This window comes from Semicossyphus pulcher, unplaced genomic scaffold, assembly GCF_022749685.1.
Source record: "Semicossyphus pulcher isolate SPU_LCO1_2020_fin unplaced genomic scaffold, fSemPul1.0.p SCAF_13, whole genome shotgun sequence".
NCBI classification, from domain to species: domain Eukaryota; kingdom Metazoa; phylum Chordata; class Actinopteri; order Labriformes; family Labridae; genus Semicossyphus; species Semicossyphus pulcher.
In genome coordinates, this window is record NW_027211637.1 from 14718472 (window position 1) to 14736891 (window position 18420).

General features: G+C 45.1%; 1 protein-coding gene across 1 annotated transcript in view; it reads right to left on the reverse strand.

Annotated features, from left to right (window-relative positions):
• Positions 1-445: 445 nt before the first annotated feature.
• Positions 446-18420, reverse strand: part of rerea (arginine-glutamic acid dipeptide (RE) repeats a) — an 87636-nt gene continuing 69661 nt past the window's right edge. The window contains exons 12-22 of the mRNA XM_069659684.1: positions 8962-9124; positions 8756-8848; positions 8057-8256; positions 7638-7799; positions 7431-7544; positions 5961-7339; positions 5071-5293; positions 4255-4975; positions 2988-3128; positions 2695-2875; positions 446-2581 (exon numbers count right to left, since the gene is read on the reverse strand). Coding sequence (XP_069515785.1) covers positions 2548-2581; positions 2695-2875; positions 2988-3128; positions 4255-4975; positions 5071-5293; positions 5961-7339; positions 7431-7544; positions 7638-7799; positions 8057-8256; positions 8756-8848; positions 8962-9124 — 3411 coding nt within the window. The 3' untranslated portion in view covers positions 446-2547. The remainder of the gene's footprint in view (positions 2582-2694; positions 2876-2987; positions 3129-4254; positions 4976-5070; positions 5294-5960; positions 7340-7430; positions 7545-7637; positions 7800-8056; positions 8257-8755; positions 8849-8961; positions 9125-18420) is intronic.

The following is an 18420-nucleotide window of genomic DNA, read 5'->3' on the forward strand; positions in this document are numbered from 1 at the left end:
TCAGCTCGGAGATTCACTACCTGCTGCTGAGGTGATCTCTTAAAGCTCGGTGTTTGTGGAGCTGAGAAAATGGAAGGCTGGAAAAATGAAAAACAGGTCTGCTCTGTTACATATTTCTCCTGTCTAGCAGAAATTGTATTATTCAAGAGCAAATGTAGGACAGGAGTGATATCAAAACAGACGCAGCATCAGTCGCTCTGCTCGGCTGGAGAATCACATTTTACACGTGTAAGAAAAAAGAGGGAATTAAGAGTGTTTCTTTGTCATTCAGCAAACGAGAGTGAGAAATAATGATAGCTTATTATTAGCAGGATTATTGATGCACACAGCTGCCGGGATAAAGCATTCTTCTTTACCTGAGCATAAAGACAAGTGTGTTTACAGAGAAATAAATTAGATTCATTCAGGTATCAGAAAAGAAAAAGAAAAAGAAAGAAGTCGTATCTTGTGGTGTAACTTAGTCGTTTATTTTAATTCCACAAATTTTTCAAAAAAATTACAAAATACTCAAATGGAGAGAACACAGGACTCACAATTTTTCTTATTATTTCTACTTTTTGTTTACATTGTGTCATCCCATGGCGACTACTCATATATACAATAAGCTTCAAGATACCAGTATATATATAAATCTTAGCAGTCAGAATTTACATTCTGCTATTGCCGCTTTCAAACAAGAAGCTAAACCATTGACAACACTTAACATCAAAGGTTTTGGAGACACAAAAAGAGGGAATAAAAGGCAAGGGAATCGTCAGGAAACGAGGCGAAGGTGATGATGAGGCGCCGTCGTCGGAAGAGAGACAGGAACCGGTGGGAGATGGCGACACAGAGTGAGTCGGGGGGATTCAAAGACTGTTTGGGGTTTTTAAAAAAGGGGGCATGACTTTGATGATGCTTGCAAGTGTTTCAATGTAAATTATAGTGCTCCAAGGGTAGATATGGTCACTTTTAAATGCAAGTACAGTTTCTTCATTTGGTTAAAAGAACAAAAAAAAAAAAAATAGCCACAGTTTTCCTAAATGTCCATGACGGTAAAACAGTCTCAGTTCATGGAACAAATGCAGAACTCATGTCATGGCTACAGATAAAAACGATAAAAAAAAGACAAACTTAGGCTCATGTGCACCGGTACGACAGGTCAACACGACTTGTAACAGTCAGTGGCACACACAAACACACACTCCTGAGGCCCAGGTGTGTGTGTGTATCCTTAAGGAACCAAGGCATACGAAAACATTGTGAGGAAACAAACACACACTCACACAATCACGGCCCCTCTCCCTCCTGGTCGCCGCGTGTCGGCAGGCCCCCTCTAGTGTCACAGTGAACATTATTACAGTCTAGTTGGAGGACGACTCAGTCAGACGTGAGCCCTGCGAACAAACACTGATGACTGGACCAGGTGAGGAAAGAGGGACGCCACAACACTCCTTGACGTGACTCACAACCATTCACACGTTTAAAACAATCCCAAAGTCCTGTTAGGCTCCTTTTATCGCTAACAAATTCAGGTCCCGAGAATTTAAAAGAACTAGAAGTCATTTTAAATTTCTTCAGTTCAGCCAAATATATTTCTGGTGTCCACATTTTTAAAATCATCATTAAAATCTCTGTAAAAACACAAAGTAAAAATGAAGAGTGACTCCATTTTATTTGACTTAAATACTGATTTTAAGCTTAAGGATAAAACCAGTTGAGTGGAGCGCTCTCAGTGCAAACTGTTTTTCTTTCTTTTTAATCCACGGCCTCGCGTGCACTCCACAGAGGCCGCAGTGACGACTGAGTCACCTCTTCAAGTGTTTCAAATCATTAACTCAACACGTTGAGTTTACAACATTCTGACGACCTGCTGCTGCGTGATGAATGGATGTGGGTGTGCCACGTTGATGGTTTACATCGTGTATGAAGGACTAAATCTAACACAGTGATGTCAGAGGAACGTCACAACTGAACCACAACTCTCTCAGAAACTGCTCATATAATGCCATGGTGCTCCCCTCTGAAACAAGGGATAATGCTTCAAAACAATTATATCGGAGGTTGAAACGACTTGGTTTGGAGTCCACACCTAGTAATAATAATAATTATAATAATAATTATATGTTTATATATACTATTTACAGACTCAAAAACGCCATGCTGTAGCTTTTCTTAAAATTATGAAAAACCTCCAACAATGTATTAAAATAAATGTTGAATTTAAGATAGCACTTGTTATTTTTCCATAAACGGCCTGACCGGTCTTGTCTTTTTTTTTTGTTGATAAGCACAGTGTCTTGTTCTAGCACCTACAAAAAAACGTCAGGGAAGCTTGTCATGCAGGAGTCTTGAGGACGTTGTCACTACTGGCTATATACCAAAGAAAGTCAATGTCTTGAAAAATCATAATAAAAAAAAGAAGGTCCTTGACAGGAACGAAAACCGAATAGCAGACGAATTCTCAGACGATCCACTTGGCCTTTTCCGTTCTTCAAAACTGAATGTAACAACTCTGTAACAGCTTCCCGGGTCCTGCACCTGTCAGCCGCTGCCTCCCCTGACTGGTTACAGCTGCTTGTCGCTCTCCTTCTTCAGCCGGCTGAAACACAAACAACAACAAGTATTAATATTGTGCGAATCAAACACACATAGACACACAAAAAAGTAGATTTGATAGTATTTTTAGACTGACTTTTATGATGCTTATCTGACCTGTAGTAGTCCTCTTGGCCAGGCAGTGGTCCTCCATGCATGTGATGGTGCCCGTGGAGCCACTGCTGCTCCATGGCCAGCCTCTGGAGCTCAGCTGACTGGGCATGCATGGCCTGCAGCTGGTGGGCTGCGGACATTTGCGGTGGCAGACCTCCTGGTAGATCCCGTGGGTATGGAGTACCTGGAAGAGGCACAACAAAAAGATTTGATCAGGCAATTTGGCCGAGCTCGGGTTGATTTGATTGGATGTGATATAGCAGTTAATGAGAGATGATATTGGCGGGGGAGCTTACCGAAGACTGGGTGGCGCAGCATCTCGTGTTCGTGTGGCTGACCGAGGAGAGGGTTGGGGATGGCGCCGGGAGGGTAAGGGAAGCGGGCCAGGTGGGGTCCTGCTGCCAGTGGATCCACTGCCAGCGGGTGGCCCCCCGAACCTGGAGGACACACAAGACATTCACCACCACCTTCTGGGTGTCAGAGTCTGGGGTTCAAGGTACACTCATTACAAGCATCACAGACAGTTCATGCTACAGGCTTTAGTGATACACAGCTTTATGTAATGATACTCTCAAGGTTGAACAAAAGAGTGAAGGGACAACTTTACTATATTAGTCCACTGTAAAGCATCTTCTTACTCTGTACAATACTATAGAGCGAATCTATTATTATATGGAGGTTTCAGTTCACATGAACATTTGATACTTGAAAAGATGGAAGTGGAAATATTAATTCAAAGTCCCTTTTTTCACTCTTTGACTGTGATGAGAGAAGTACCATATATTCATTAACAAACAACTTGATTCACATTGTAGCACATTGACTCATGTCCTCACTGTATATTAGGAGAGACACTCTAAACTAATATCAACCTACTCAAAGGCGTTTTCATCTGTCTGACAGATCCTTATTGTACATTAGTGAGCTAGCCTTGATTATAAGTGGATTATTGCCATTATTATAAGGGGACCCGAATCTTCGATAACTGTGCATCTTAAAATTGCTCCATCTTCAGTTCATAACTTTAAATTTGTGGGGTTCCACAAGGCTCTATTCTCGGTCCTCCACAATTTTTAAAATATATTCAAATTTACTTGTGGTTTATACAAATATCTTTTTTATATCAGATCTCTATTTTCATGTCAAAATATATAATCACAAAACATTTCTCAGTAACACTAACATCAAAATATTAACATTCAAAGTTAAACTAAACATTCACAAAACAATTTCATGATATAAATGTATAGTATACAGTATAAAGTATACAAAATAATAATATATATATATATTGATATATTGAATATGTCTTCAAAAGTGCATGGAAAACAATGAAATATAAACAAGTTAAAGATTGATTTATGTTTTTTCCCTTTTATAAATGTAACTATAGCAACATGTTCTATGTAGAGATCAGACTATGAAAGACTCAAAGATATCTATTACATGAATACAAAAATATATACTATATAATTGTAATCATTTAATTTGACGTACAGTGTGACATTTAACAACAGTAAAGTGACATTAACATGTGTGTGTATGAACAGGGCTTTCTTTTACCTTGGTGTAGAGGATCTTGCTGGTGGAGGTGTAGATGGGAGTGAATATGCGAGTGCTGGTGGTGGTGTGGCGTGACATTGAACATCTGTAGACGGGCGATGGGGTCGTTGGCCACTGTGGCCATCCTCTCAGCATGAAGTCTCTCTGCAGCCAACCTCTCTGGGTAGCTCATTTCTGGCCGCAGCTGGGGCCCAGCAAGGGCTAGCCGCTCGCGCTCTAATGGGTTCAAGCCTGGATGGAAGGAGGCGAAGGGGTGAGGGCCTGCCATGGGGGGCAACGTGATGGCCCCATGGCGGGCAAAGTGCTCCATGGGATTTGTAGAGGGGTGGAGTGTGTCCATCTCTGGAGGCTTAACCTCAAAACCAGGTTTCATCCTTTCTCTCAGCTCCCTCTCACGAATCTCCCTCTCTCGCATCTCCCGCTCTCGTAGTTCCCGCTCCCGCATGGCGGGGTCAGCGTTGTATAAGCTGGGCATGTGATACGCCAGCAATGGGTCTGCAGGGTTGAGGGACACGAAGAAGGGGTGGTTTCGATTGGTGGGGGACATGACGTGGGGGCGAGCGTACTCGCTGAGGGTGCGCAGGGCAGGCGTGTCGGGCCCGATGTACGGTGGCACAGCTGCAATCGTAGTGGGGGGGCCGTCGAAGGGTGGACGCATGTGGGCGGGGCCAGCCATCTGAGCTTCAACCATTCTGCTCTCATGAGAGGAACTGCAGGCTTTCTGTGAGAGGAGAAATAACAAGTTAAGTAAGATTGTGAGGGGAAATATGATATTAATAAGTGCCAACCAAAGGGCAGACACACACAACCACTCACCGCAGCTCGCTCCGCTTCCTTTTCTCGTTCCCGCTCTCTTTCTCGCTCTTTTTCCCTCTCCCTTTCTCTCTCCTTCTCTTCCCTTGCTTTCTGTTCTGCTTCCCTCTTGGCCTTCTCCAGAGCTTCCTCTCGCTTCTTGGCCAGTTTGGACGAAGCCAGGGGAGTGAAGTAGTAATCTGTCCTAGCGCACGAGTTGTATCCTCGGTCCAGGTGCTTGTAGAACCTGTGATGGTGGTAGACGAGAGACATTTAAAACATTTAACAGTCGCTCATAAAAAAAGAATGATGTTCCAGTTAAATCTGTGCGTGTTACAAACAGACATAATAGACTAGAGGCATGATATCCATGTTTAATTTTGCATGTTGAATGGAAGGGTAATGTCCCATTAGATGAAAAGACAGCTCGCATTAGCTCACACTGGTCCATTATTCAGAAGGAAACAAACTCCCTCTGCATTCACTTTTGTGGCTATGTTGAGTGTGTATTAAAATCCTCATTGCTATTCATTGGCAGTCTGAGAGCCACTTAAGCACAAGGCAACTACAGATAGTTATATTCAGATGCCTCAGTTCACTCGCATCTCACTGTAATTAATCTCCCTGCTCTCCATCCCCGATAATTCCTAGCCATCAGCCACTCAGAGCTCAGGGCTAATTGCGGCCTTGGATGTCTGTTTTTGCTGAGGACATTCGATTTGTTGCTTACATCAAAGCCTTCAAATCTGAAGGCAGAGGCGCTTTGTTGTTGGATGTGTTTGAGAGCTAATCAGCATCCCCAGACAAGACAGTAAGCAGCTCAACAGAAAGCTGATAAATAACAGCTTGTGCAGGTGTAGCTTTTCATCTCTTACAGATAGTTTTTGGGTAGAAATCAGAGCTGGTAGACGTACCGTGCTGACTGGCTGGCATGGCTGGGCGTATTGACGACAGTAGGCTCTGGGGAGGGGCTTCTCTGTGGCGGCGGCGGGCTCTCTGGCTCTTCTGTCTCGTCCAGAGGCTCCTCCTTGATGTGTACGGGAGGGAGTGCTGGGCCTGGTCCAGCACAAGTGACCGAGGCAGGAAGTGGCATAGAGATTGAGGAGGATGGAGCAGAGGAAGATGGCGGCTGTATGCCGGGCAGAGAGTTTGATGAGGATGGGGGAGGTCCATTTGGAGGTAGAACTGTGTTGAAAGGATGAGACGAAAATGGCGGCTGCGGTGGCCCGTTGGGGTGTGGAGCTGCTGCGGAGGGCGGCAGAGGAGGAGCTGGTGGAGGTTGGTGGCTGGCTGATGGAGGGAGGCTCTGGGACTGGGTGAGGACTGGAGGCTGGGCAGGTGGAGGCTGAAGCTGCTGCCCCTGAGGCATGAGCTGCAAGGGAGGTGGGTGTGCAGATGGAGGATGGTGGGTGGACAAAGAGCTGAGGGGCTTGAGGGCAGGGGGAGGAGGCAAGTTTGAAGGCATCTGAGGGAACGGAGGCGCCGACACGTGAGGTGTGTGTTTGTGAGACTGTGGGTTGGGTATCTGAGGAATAGGTGTGGTTGGTGGAGGCTTGATGTGAGGCATGGACATTGGGGCAGGGGGAAGAGGCTGCTCTCTGGGAGGCTGGCCTCCACTCTGAGCGGATGACTGTGACTGGGAAGGAGGTGTGTGAGGCCTCTGCTGCGATTGGCCAGAGATAGGAAGGGGCGGGACCTGAGACTGACCCACAGGGAAGCCCTGAGGGGGCATGGAGTGAGGGTGAGGCATGTGTGAGGGGCCGGGCTGCAGTGGATGTGGCATGGGAGGCATGGGCCCATGATGCGAGCTGGGTAATGACGGAGGAGGGACTGGGGGACCGGGAGGAGGAGCCTGAGTCATGGGTGAATGCGGAGAGGGAAGCCTTTGAGGGTGGAGGGACGCTCCTGATTGGATAAGAGACATTGGGCCTGCCGGGGGCAGAGGCTGGGGAGGTAGAGAGGTGGAGGCCGCTGTGGGGGAGACCTGTGGGGGCAGTGAGGGGGCTGAGGTTGTAGGCGGAGGGGGCGCCGAGGAGGCGGCTGAGGTGCCTGGCTGACATTGGATGACTGGAGGGTGCTGGCTTTGCAGGAGCTGCTGCTGCTGGGCGGAGGAGTCGGAGTCGCTCTCGTTGTCGCGGGGGCTGGGGATGCTCGGGGAGGAGCTTCGGTTGTCCTGGTCAATGTCTTTAGGATCGCTACTGAGCTCCTCGTTGATGCTACGCCCATCAGAGCTCTCGCCCTCGCCTTCCCCTTCCCCCTCGCATTCTGACGGCGAGTCTGGTCGACTCAGCTCCTGAAAGAAAGAGGAGAGAGAAGTATGAGTATCATAACACAAAGTATGCATTGAAATATATAGAATAGCCAATCAAAGACCAAAGACTCACTTGTGTCTTGGACTTTTTGGCACTGGCCCTCTCTGGCTCCTCTGTGTCTGAGGCTCCCTTCTCTCGCTGCCGCTTGGCACTCTTCATAGGTGAAGGAGCCTCCTCCTTAATCTTCTGTGGAGCCAAAGCAGCAGAATCATTAGGGTCCATTTCACAGAGATACATGCATAGAAAGACAATGTTTCATACAGTCTCTGCTGCGTTTACCTTGCTGGGCTTCTTCATGGAGTCTGTCTTGCTGTCTGTGCTGTCAGTACTAGCCGCGCTGGGTGAGGTACGTCCACTAGAGCGCAAGTCCTCGTTGGTCGGCGAGGCTCTGCCATCAGGACTGGCTGTCTGCTTCTTACGACCACTACGTAGCGTCGACATCTGTCAACAACAAACAGAGCCAACATGAAATATGACGAATATCAGGATAATTTGGAAAGAAGAAACTGACATGGACAGACATCAAACTGAATTCATGAAACAATCCCTATCAAAGCTGGCCCTGTGCTTCTTGTTTAGAGAGGATAAAGCGTATTGCTTTGTACTCTGGCTCTGCATTACTCTGGAGATAACTCTGAGGCTGTGGGTCCTGAAGGTGAAAATAGAGAGATAGAAGGAGAGCAGGAGTGTGTACGCACCGAGCCTCGGTTCCGTCGGGTCCTCATGCTATGCTTCCCGCTGAGTCCATCCTCTTCCTCTTTGACAGGTTTGAACATAAATGGCGGCGGGTCCACAGGCTTCTCGATGGGGGGCAGCTCACCGTACTTCTTGAAGTGTATGCGGCAGTCTGTGCACAGCAAGATGTTCTCCCGGCCCCCGTGGTGCCAGTCCTTGGAGGCTGAAAAAAGCCATTTACAGTTGTGAAATAACATACGCTCGCAGGGCGTTAAGAAGAACAAACACAGAGAAATGATCTCACATCTGTCGAAAATAGAGAATATTCTAAAGCAACTTTTTAGTTGAACATCTAATGAGAGAAATCATTTTAATGCAAGGAAAATGATTATTTTTTCTCCACATTTTCAGACATGTATTAATGTCTACAAGTGTTACCACTATGAAGCCTAACGTATCAGCCACCCTACTTGTGATCAGTGTGATCAGCCTGGCACTGGGAGCCAGCTGTGTGGAAAGAGGGGAATGATAATGAGGTGGAGAGAGTGAACAAGCTGTGGGCTCATGTCTGATTTGATCAAATTAGTCCTGACATCTTATGATGCCCATCTGTCACACAGCGGTGTGTTGAGCAGACCCACACTGATCCTCATCAGGACAGGAATAGCCAAGAAGTCTATAAGCCACGTGTGACTGTGTGTAATTGGAAGGTGGTGTCTTACTGGTTGTGAAACAGTGGCGGCAGGCGTAGCCCTTCAGCTCCTGTTCGCTGTCCTCGCTGTCAAAGTCATCTTCGCTGGCTGAGCTGAGGTCCACTGGAGGAGGAGGCAGGAAAAACACTTATCATATATCAGTCTCGCACCAGAATATATAAGGTCACGTCCCCGTTTCCTCCCTGGCAGCCACTGAAGGAGTCGAATATACGTACAGAACTCGCTGGAGGGGGGGCGAGAGGGAGTGTTGACAGGAGTTGAGGCGGTTCGTGTTTTGATGCGGCGGAAGACGGGCTGGCGGCGGTGTCTGCGGTGGGCTCGACAACTGGCTGCCTCGGGGGTCTTCTTCCAATAGTAGTAGAAAGTAATGAGCTCTCCCTGAAATGAAGGACAAAAGCAATGCTCAATCACAAGAACACATGAGATGCATCTGTAACGAGAAGAAGGCAGGTGAGGTGACAGTTGTTGTCCGTGTGAAATATTTGCAGTTCAGTTGAATTAAATATGTGACAAACACACATTAGCAGTCAGCACACAGTGAAAGGCTATGGAGTGGGCGAGTCCATGCCAGGATTTCTAGCTGGCCGGGCATGTTTGTGCTGCGGTCCTGTCTGTCCCAGGATTAGGCGAGGAGGCTGACTGAATGCAGGGATATTAGGATCAGTGCATTGGTGGCTGCCTGGGTGGCAGGAGCGTGAATGGGAACAAAAGAACATGTCAGGCAGAGCTTTGGCGCTACAAATAGGGAGTGAAATGGCTCCTCGCCCCTTCACTGGAAGAGTCAATTGAACTTTAATCAAACATTCGGAGGGGCGCTCTTGCCAGCGAGCGAGGCGGATAAATCCACTGTACAAAAGGCCGCCAGGAAATCAATACCCAACTGAAACATTAACACATGCAATCATGGATCAGAAAGCACTTTGCTGAGGCAGCCTGTGCATATTAACTGCTGCTTTCCGGCCACGCACTCATAACACACAAGCCTTGGAAATTGGCGGCTGGAGTCAGGGACAATTATGTAGTTTTCTTTGGGGCTTTGGCCTTTTTCTCCTCGCCGTGAACTCTCACTTGTTATTGGTCCTCTGCTGGCCTTATAACAAATTCACGAAGGTGTGGTGTGATTGTTGGGCGAGCCGTAAGTCACCTGTAATCTTTAAAGCCCAGAGGGCACACATATACTGTTTGAGGTCTGTTAAACTGCTGTTCAACAAAGCTCCCAGACTTTAATGGCTATCGATTGTTTTTCCTTCTCCGCTTCAGCTGAGAAACTTGACATAAATTAGTCAGAGCATTGCTCTCTAAATGCATTAACAGCTTTTCAGCAGCGGCTTAACATGCTCTGAAAAATAAACCAAAACAAACAATGGCAAGAAAGGGTTTAAAGAAATGATTTTAAAAGGCCCATAAAAGCTTTTCTCTCAAACAATCTGAATAAATAACCTTGTAAAAAAGCCAATAGTCTGGTTTTAATGAAAACATAAAGGTAACTGCAGCTTTAAATTCTTATTTCTTATCTCATAAGATGGAAAACTACTCGAGGCTGGTTGGTTTCTTGTTCTTCGCCGTGAGAAAGCAAAGGTCAGGATTTGGCCGGTGTGTGCTACTTTATTGCTCCAACAAGTCTTGTGAGTATCTGACATTAAGAACAAGTAAAGTCTGTCTCAATCGCTGCTCTGATTGGCAGAAAATGCTCAACTCAGTGGGCTTAGGCCCGTTTAATAAGATCTCCCTTCATGTGGCTCTAAGGGGAAAATCATATCTACCAGTGGCTGTAGGACTCCTTCTTATCAGGCACAGCAGTGCTGGGAACATTCACTGAGGGTGTCTCGAGCTCAATGAAACCTTCTCACATTTCAGGGTAAATTAAGGTGCTGCGCTGTGTTATGGTAAAGGCATCGCTCCAGCGTTAAACTTTCCCAGGACCCACAGCTTGTTGTTTTGGTTTTTTAGACTTCTAAAACTGTAGCAGATGAGCACATCTGGTGGACTGGGAACATTTCCACATGTGGAAGCTCAGCAGAGACAAACCAGTAGGGTTCCTTTAAAACACAAAACCCAGTTGGACAAAGAAAGGCAGATAAAGCTTGAAGCATTTACAGTCCTTGAAATAACTCTAAGATTTTTTTGTCCGTGGTAAAGTGGAGGAAAAAGCAGGTCATTATACCACCAAAAAAGCTTTATGTGCTCCGTGTGCGTCTATTTCAGGATGCTAACAGAACTTTCGAGTCGTTTCCTTTGCCCCTCCCTCTTCAGCGAAAAGCCGGCCAGTTGGGGAGGAAGGGCGCAGGTGCTAACTGAGGGAAGGCAGGCGTCCTGATGTGAAATCTAATTGAAATGTGCAGATCAAAAGTGTCGAGTGGTGCCGAGCGCTGGCTTTGCTCTGTGCTTAATGACTGTTCTCAGCAGTGCCTCTCTGCCTCCTCGCTGCAGGCTGACAACCGCACGGCCTCAACAACAGCTTGGCAGACACGAGGAAAGGTCACCCTGCCTCTCCATCACTTGCACCGTGTCAAGTACCATTATATTAGGCAGGGGCTAATGAAAACATTACATTGTGCTTTTGAATGGGAATTAACAGGTGCACTGATGAGCCGCGACCGGCGGATGTAAGTGGAAAGGGGGAAACAAAAGAAGCAGCTTAACAAAGTACGCGTACATTTTGAGTTGAACCTGGGCTTTCAGTAAAAATTCTGACTGCAAAAAACAGAGTGAATTGTGGGTAAAGATGAACATGGCTTCCTGTGTATGTGACAGCCTTTGTGCCATAAATTATGGTCAAAGGGAGACTGACAGATAACCTCTCTTAGTCTGCCTGAACATTATATTTGGTTAGCCTTAAGGCACATTCATACAATACTTTACCCTGACTACTTAACTCTGTCCAAGTCACTTTGTCATGTTGCCTAAAACAACACTCAAACATTAATTTACTTGTGTTTAGCTGCAGGTTTGTGTGTGCTTATCGAGGCGTCCTCGTAAAGTTGCTTTTACTTCATTAAATGAAGAGAAGAACAGAAACAATTCCACAAGCCTCTCTCTCAAATGGTTCATGGAAATACTTGAAATAGAAATCTAGATTGGCCTTGGCCTGTGCACCATAATTTTCCCTCAGTACACTAAATCACTGCAGAGCGGTACGGAGTGTGCTGCAGCTCCGCAGAACATGAGATAGTGACAACATAAGCTCGGTATTATAAGGCCTTTTAGACTGCTTCCATCTGCAGGAGCTTTCTGGCCGGTGGATTATCCGACAAGGAAAGGCTTATGCTCCTATCACGACACTCAGGGCGTCCATTCCAGTTATTGCCACTTAAAATGGTCGTCTACATACGAGTATGAGGCAATTTCTATTTTGAAACATGGACAGATCTTCATCCATCGTGCAGAGATTTTCCCTCTTCCTCAATTTAGTGTAATTTGCATAAATCACTTGTGCTCGATAGAGTTATAGTTGAAAAACATGAATACACGTTTTTTCTTTATCAACAGTATTTAAACCTCAACAAATAAAACAGGATTTCTTAAAGGGCCAGTGCACCTATATCTATAAGAAAAGTCAGAGGTAAATGTACCAGTCTCTTAGATAGTAGAAAATGTAGTGCTCTTATACTAAACTATACATTTTTTTCTACTACATCTTATGATTAGGCTTGGAAGATTTATTCTGAATAAGGTTAACCATGAGGCCGCTGTGGACCACAGTATAATTGTGGGTGGGAGTTCATGTGGAGGCTGAGGGGGAGTGCAGGCTCCTCCGCTGGGCTCGGTGGTCCCGTGTGCGCGGGCAGGGCTGAGGGCGAGGGCTAAACTCTTGTATTTACACCCTCATCCCCTCTCAGGCCCGGGCCTGAACAGATGGTTTCTGTTTTTCCTGGCAGATTTGTGACAGAGCCACAAAAGGCCCCTGCTTTGACATGAAGCCAAACGGTTAAGGCCGTTACTGGCAAGAGCAGGGGAAGGAGGAGAGAACAGGGGAGAGCTGAGGAGGGGGAGGGCCGAGCGTGGAGGAGAGCCGAGAGAGGGAGGAATAAAGAGCCAGCAGAGGATAACAATGGACAATCAATGTTGAATCCGGCCACAACCCTCCCTAAAAAATCTCTCTGCAAATAAAAACCTCTGCTGAAAAACTTGAGCCGTTTAGCCGCAGCCGTGAGAGCAGACCGCGCAGGGAGCATGTGATTTCTGGGTTCTGGTGGCTGATAGTGAGTTGTGTAAACATCCATTAGTGCAGCATGAACCTGCGCTCCTCCTCGCTTCCTACACAGTCTGCTGCCCGAGGAGGGAGGATTGCTTCCTGATTCATTTCAGCGAGGTGAGGGGGGGGATGCATTTCTCCGAGCTAAATCAAACCAGGTTTAATTATGTATGTGCTCGACCCTTGGACTTGGGGTTCTTCATCACCAGTGACAGGTTGTACAGGGTAACGTTTCAGTGAGCGGCGCTTGACTTCTCTATCATCCTCATGCTGACTGGAACTGTGGGGGGGGGGGGACTTTTTAACGTTTGTGTGGATAAGCAGGTCAGGATCACTTTTGTGATGCCTTCAGGGTCACTGAAAATATTCTGTGGTGAAAAGAGTTTATTTATTAGAAGTATTATAAAAGCATTCCAATTAAAGTATAAAAAATAAATAGATTAACATTAAGGAACATTAAATAAAAAGAAACCTTCCAGTTTCGTGATAAAGTAGCAGATGTTATTTGTGGTGTCGTCTTTAACCTTTGTGTATAAAATAGATTTCAGTGATGGTGGTATTTTTCTCCTAAATAAATAATTATGTGAAAAATCCAATGTTGCTCTTTGACTTATATTTTATTCTTATTGTACAAGCTGCACCATTCACCTTGGAGTAAGTGAATAAAAAACATCCAAGGGTCAAATATAATATAAGGTATAATCTACATGTACTAGATGCAAAGAGAGACCTCCGGCTCAGTGATGCCATCAGCAGACAGAAGCCACTGAATAGTAAAAGGACCTTGGCTGGTGGAGCAGAGAGTAAGTGAAAGGCGGTTAAATAGACAGCCGTTCCCTGCTGCGCTGAGCCTTTCTGCGGGAGAATGACTGAATAAGCTCTGCTTTCACAGGTCAGGGATGCACATGCTGAAGAATCAGCACTCGTGTTTTTCCTGCTGTAAGCGCTTTTCCCAATGAAAGCAGATTGGATGGCAACAGAGCCTGTTTTTCTGCTGGAGGGTCGATCCTGCGTGTTCTGCTGATAAGCTAGTCCCCCAAAAACCACAACATGAAGCCCACCAAAGAACTCAATTACACAGGGAGCTCGGGCTCTCAGTGCGCCGTCTATTAGGCCAGCCGGTATAAATCGCCTGCAGTCTGCCGGATGAACATCAATATATATGGCGTTCGAGCTTCCGTCAGCCGACAGCGATTTCACTGCCTAAACAAGTTATATCATTTACCAAACAAGGAAGCTGTTCTGTCACTACTGACAGCTGCTGCCAACTGGACCAGGCCCCTGTAGTTTGTAGCTGGTTTAATTAGTGTTTGAACCAACGTATTTATAATCACAGTCATCCCCAAGGTTCTGGCTGCTGAGCTAAGGACATGGCAATGAATTCAATTTGACGTTCGTACAGATTGTAGCAGGGCAAACATCTGCTGTGAGGTTGTGTCGAGAACACGGTTCTCCTGTCGGCCATCCTGTAAATGACAGGGCCTGGGGGGGCTGAGTGCTCTCTTTTCTCCGAGAGAACAAGATGCTGCGGAAACCGCTCGACACATCTCCTCCTGGATGATCTGACAGAAACACGGCACATTTTAAAAAATGGGACGTGCCGCTCAGGTCTGCCATATGCCCTGAAAGCCAGAACAAACTCTGAGGTCACGCTGACTTTGCGCCCTGAACTGCTCCATCAACTGACAGTACGAGCTAATAAGACACAAGTAACAGTGTGAGTTATAGTTCTGTTAAAATGATTGCTGCTACTTGCTCAGCTGCTGGAATCATCTGAGGTCATTTGTTTGACTTGTGACGTTAACACGAGCCAAGTACACACTGTGGCTTCACCTGTGTTAGCTTTGCTACCACACTGCCACTGCACCTTTCTGTCATTTCCACCTCCGTGCCAAAACAACACAGGAACCAGCAGCAGAAAATGTCTGCATGAATCAGTTTTATTCTCTTTCTTCAGCCCTGTGTGTTTACAGGGTGTGCGGCTGGAGAACTAGAAGACTGTGACAGCAGAATTTATGTCCAAGCACTTCTTTTTAAAATGCGTAACATCTTAATTCTTCACATGGTTTTTACAAACAACAAAAATACAATTAGTTCACCGTGTCTGCTTATTCTAACTCTGAGTGTTATACTGTATGAACTTGAATATTTAAACACTTGATAAAGGCGAGCAGTCATAAGAGAATAAAAACAGGAAGCAGGATCGGAGCCTTGAGGAAAAAGTGAACTAATAAACACACATACTCGCAGCTTTTGTTCTATGCTTGTTAATTGCTTCACGGTGCTTCATCGACTTAATAGATGGTTTGCCTGTGTTCTTGTGACACATTTTTACAATGTATAAACACATAATACACTTATATGTGACTATCTGGCAAATAAATCAGTTTTTATTCAATTTATAATCACTTCAATAGGATATTAAGAAATAAGTCTTATATCTTTTTATGAATTAATTTTGGAGTTTTCTTATTTAAACGTGAAAAGGAAACGAGCGCCTGAACACTAAAAAAACTCGTCCCTGAAATAGCTGCAGGCCAGTTGTGTTAAGATGTCCTTATTTGCACATTAATAACTGAACAACATTTAATTTGCATGCTCACTGCTGTGCTCTCCTCCACCAGTGAAACGGTTGGGGCTCAGTCATGCGCGGATTTAGGTCAAACTTTCTAATTTGATCTCATTTTCGACTCTAAATTTCTGTTTGGCTGATCGGCAAAGAGAGCTGTGGCCGATGCGAATCTGCTCAGCAAACACCGCCTGTTGTTTCCCCTCAAAGCACATTTATTTTTGTGAAAAACTCCTCCACAGAAAATATCAGGGGCAGAGTTATCTGTGATCTGCCATTTCAGCAGATTTACTTGTTTAAACACTGGAAGCTGAGATTCCATGACGTCCTCTCTGGAGTGAAGGAAATGGTGGCAGCAAAGGCAGTTGCAGACGGTCAGATGACACACCCACTCCCCCCTCTGGGCCTTTATGTGACATTATATAAAACATTCCTGAGTGCTAGTCAGGCCTGGTTGTGTTTACACAGCGCTGGGTGCTTACCCTTGGCACTGGCTATTCGAGCCTCGCTGGCGCTTCAGGGGCAGCGCGGCTAATGGGGGCTAGCGGGAGGAAGAGTGAGGGGCAGACACAATGTATTGGGCCTCTTGATATCAGAGCCTTTACATTATACACTCCGCGCTGAACGACGGGAGTCCGGCCAAGTCTTAGGGTACAAACACCCTCATGTTTGCAGCTTGCTTGTTTATTAGGGGAATAACTGAAACATGCGCCTGTGACCGTCCTTAAACTCCTAAAATATCTCCAGACATTGTTGTGCTCATGTTGCAGAGAGAGGATTTATGAATAAGCAGGTAAAAAATAAACCGAGCGTTCCTCCGATATTGACAAGCACTCACTCAGACCATTCCTACAGCACAAAAGCAAGTTCAATAATAAGCACAGAGGTTTTTTTTTGTCCTGTGCGACAACCCCAGCTTTCAGTGTCTTTATCAAGCTAACACTAACATTCTCTGCTCGCTGCTACCCTCCCCTTGCTCTCCGAGTCATTTTCTCCTCTTTTCATATGTTTAAAGGGCAGTTTATTTTCCATTTGCAGGGGAAAAATTAATCCGTCTCTGCTCTGTGGTGGTGGCAGGCCTGGATCCTGGAGGAGGTCTATTACCTCTCCTGCCAAGTAGACTCCCCCTCCAGGTTGAATTACATTAATACCTCCTTTATAGCCAATCAACTGGACTACTCGTATATTTCAAAACCAGTAAAAATAATTGAAGGAACCTCTGTGCGGAAACTGCATTCATACACTTTAATCTCTTATTCAAGAGGTTCAAATTGGTTTTAAGGCATAAAAAATGTAGCACAAAGGAGGTGACACTAAGGAGTTCTTGAGTAAAAATATTACATGATGTGTGTGTGTGTGTGTTGGGGGGGGTTTGGTGCTTAAGAAGGCGAGCTGACATATCCTTAGCTCAGAGCAGACAAGCAAATTAAGTGTTGAGGAGTATGACAAACACCTCTGATTTCCCTTTGATGTCTGTGTCAGCGCTGTGCGGGCAAACTTCCAGCAGGAGCAGCCTCACAGAAAGTCTGCTCTGCTTCATGAAGCTAAATGCATATCTGAGGATTTTCTGACGGTAAGTCAAAGGTGTGAAGGACTTTGAGTCAATGTGTACACGTCGAGCATGCTCCCCTTTAGTGCTGATTATAGTTGAAAGAAAATTGAAGTACTTTTGAAAGAGTTTTCCTCGTGCAGATGAATGATAAACTTCTGTTAAATGATGTGAGTCAGCCCTAAGAGGACAAACACAAAGTGTATGTGCTCGCTATGATTAATGATCATATCTTAATAAAGTTAATGATTGTTAGGCCTGGGTTCGTCCAACAATACAAGTCACATTAGTGCTGGGGCGTGCGCACAATAACACCCACACACAGGAGGGAAACTGACAAGAGGAACCTGAACATAAACTACCAGAGCTCCTTGAAGCCTGATGGATATTAAATCACTTTGTCTCCTTCAACCGAAGGTTTTGCATGTGATTGAAAAACCATAAAACTAAAGTTATTCAAGAAGAGCAGACAGTTTAATATAATCCTTAAAATATTAAAAGGCACAATAATCCAAAGAGTGAATATAAAAAGAAGTGAGCACAGTTCAGCCAAATTCAAAGTACTAATTTGGATCCGACTTTCACTTTAAAATGGAGAACAAGGACTGATGGAAACTCGACAGCAACTAAATCTAAGTTATCAATATTTTCAAGGTTTTTATGGCACCAGTGATTTTAGCAAACAAAGGCAGCTACATTTTTCAGTTTAGAAAGAAACACACAAAAAGATTTGTGTTCTTTAAAAGTGTGAAAATATCTGTAATGTATGTGATAAAATATAAATGATTGGCCCATTGAAATAAAGCACAAAGCTCTGCAGTATAATATAATTTGTGTCCTTAAACAGAACAACTATTAACACGCTTAAAGCTTCCATCTTAACTTGCTTGCTAATCCAAGTGGAGCCCATAATGCTGCACTTTATAGTGAAAGTTTGTGAAAATATGTTTAAAATAAAGTCCAGTGCGGCCACAGACAGGCTTCAGATGGGAGATGTGCTATAAACACAGTGGCTCACGTCACATTTGCACAACATGTTTACTGGTTGCTAACAGAGGGTGCTAATTATTGTTTAGCGTGTCACTTGTAAGGTCTCAATGGCTGCCTATAAAGTTTGTTTATCCCTTTCTTTTCCCAGCTTTAACATGTGTTTACAGCATGAGGTTAAGTCTGACAATACTGCAGCAGCAATAACTTTTAATCAATAAGGCCTCTGTTTAAAAGGAGCCCTGCTTAAAATATCACACTAAAAGGTTTACTGCTCAAGCTTTCCATTAATTACAAGCAAACCACATGTACCTCCTTTTATATGTTACAGTGCAGTAAAACAAACAACACGTAGAAAAAGTTCTCAATAAATC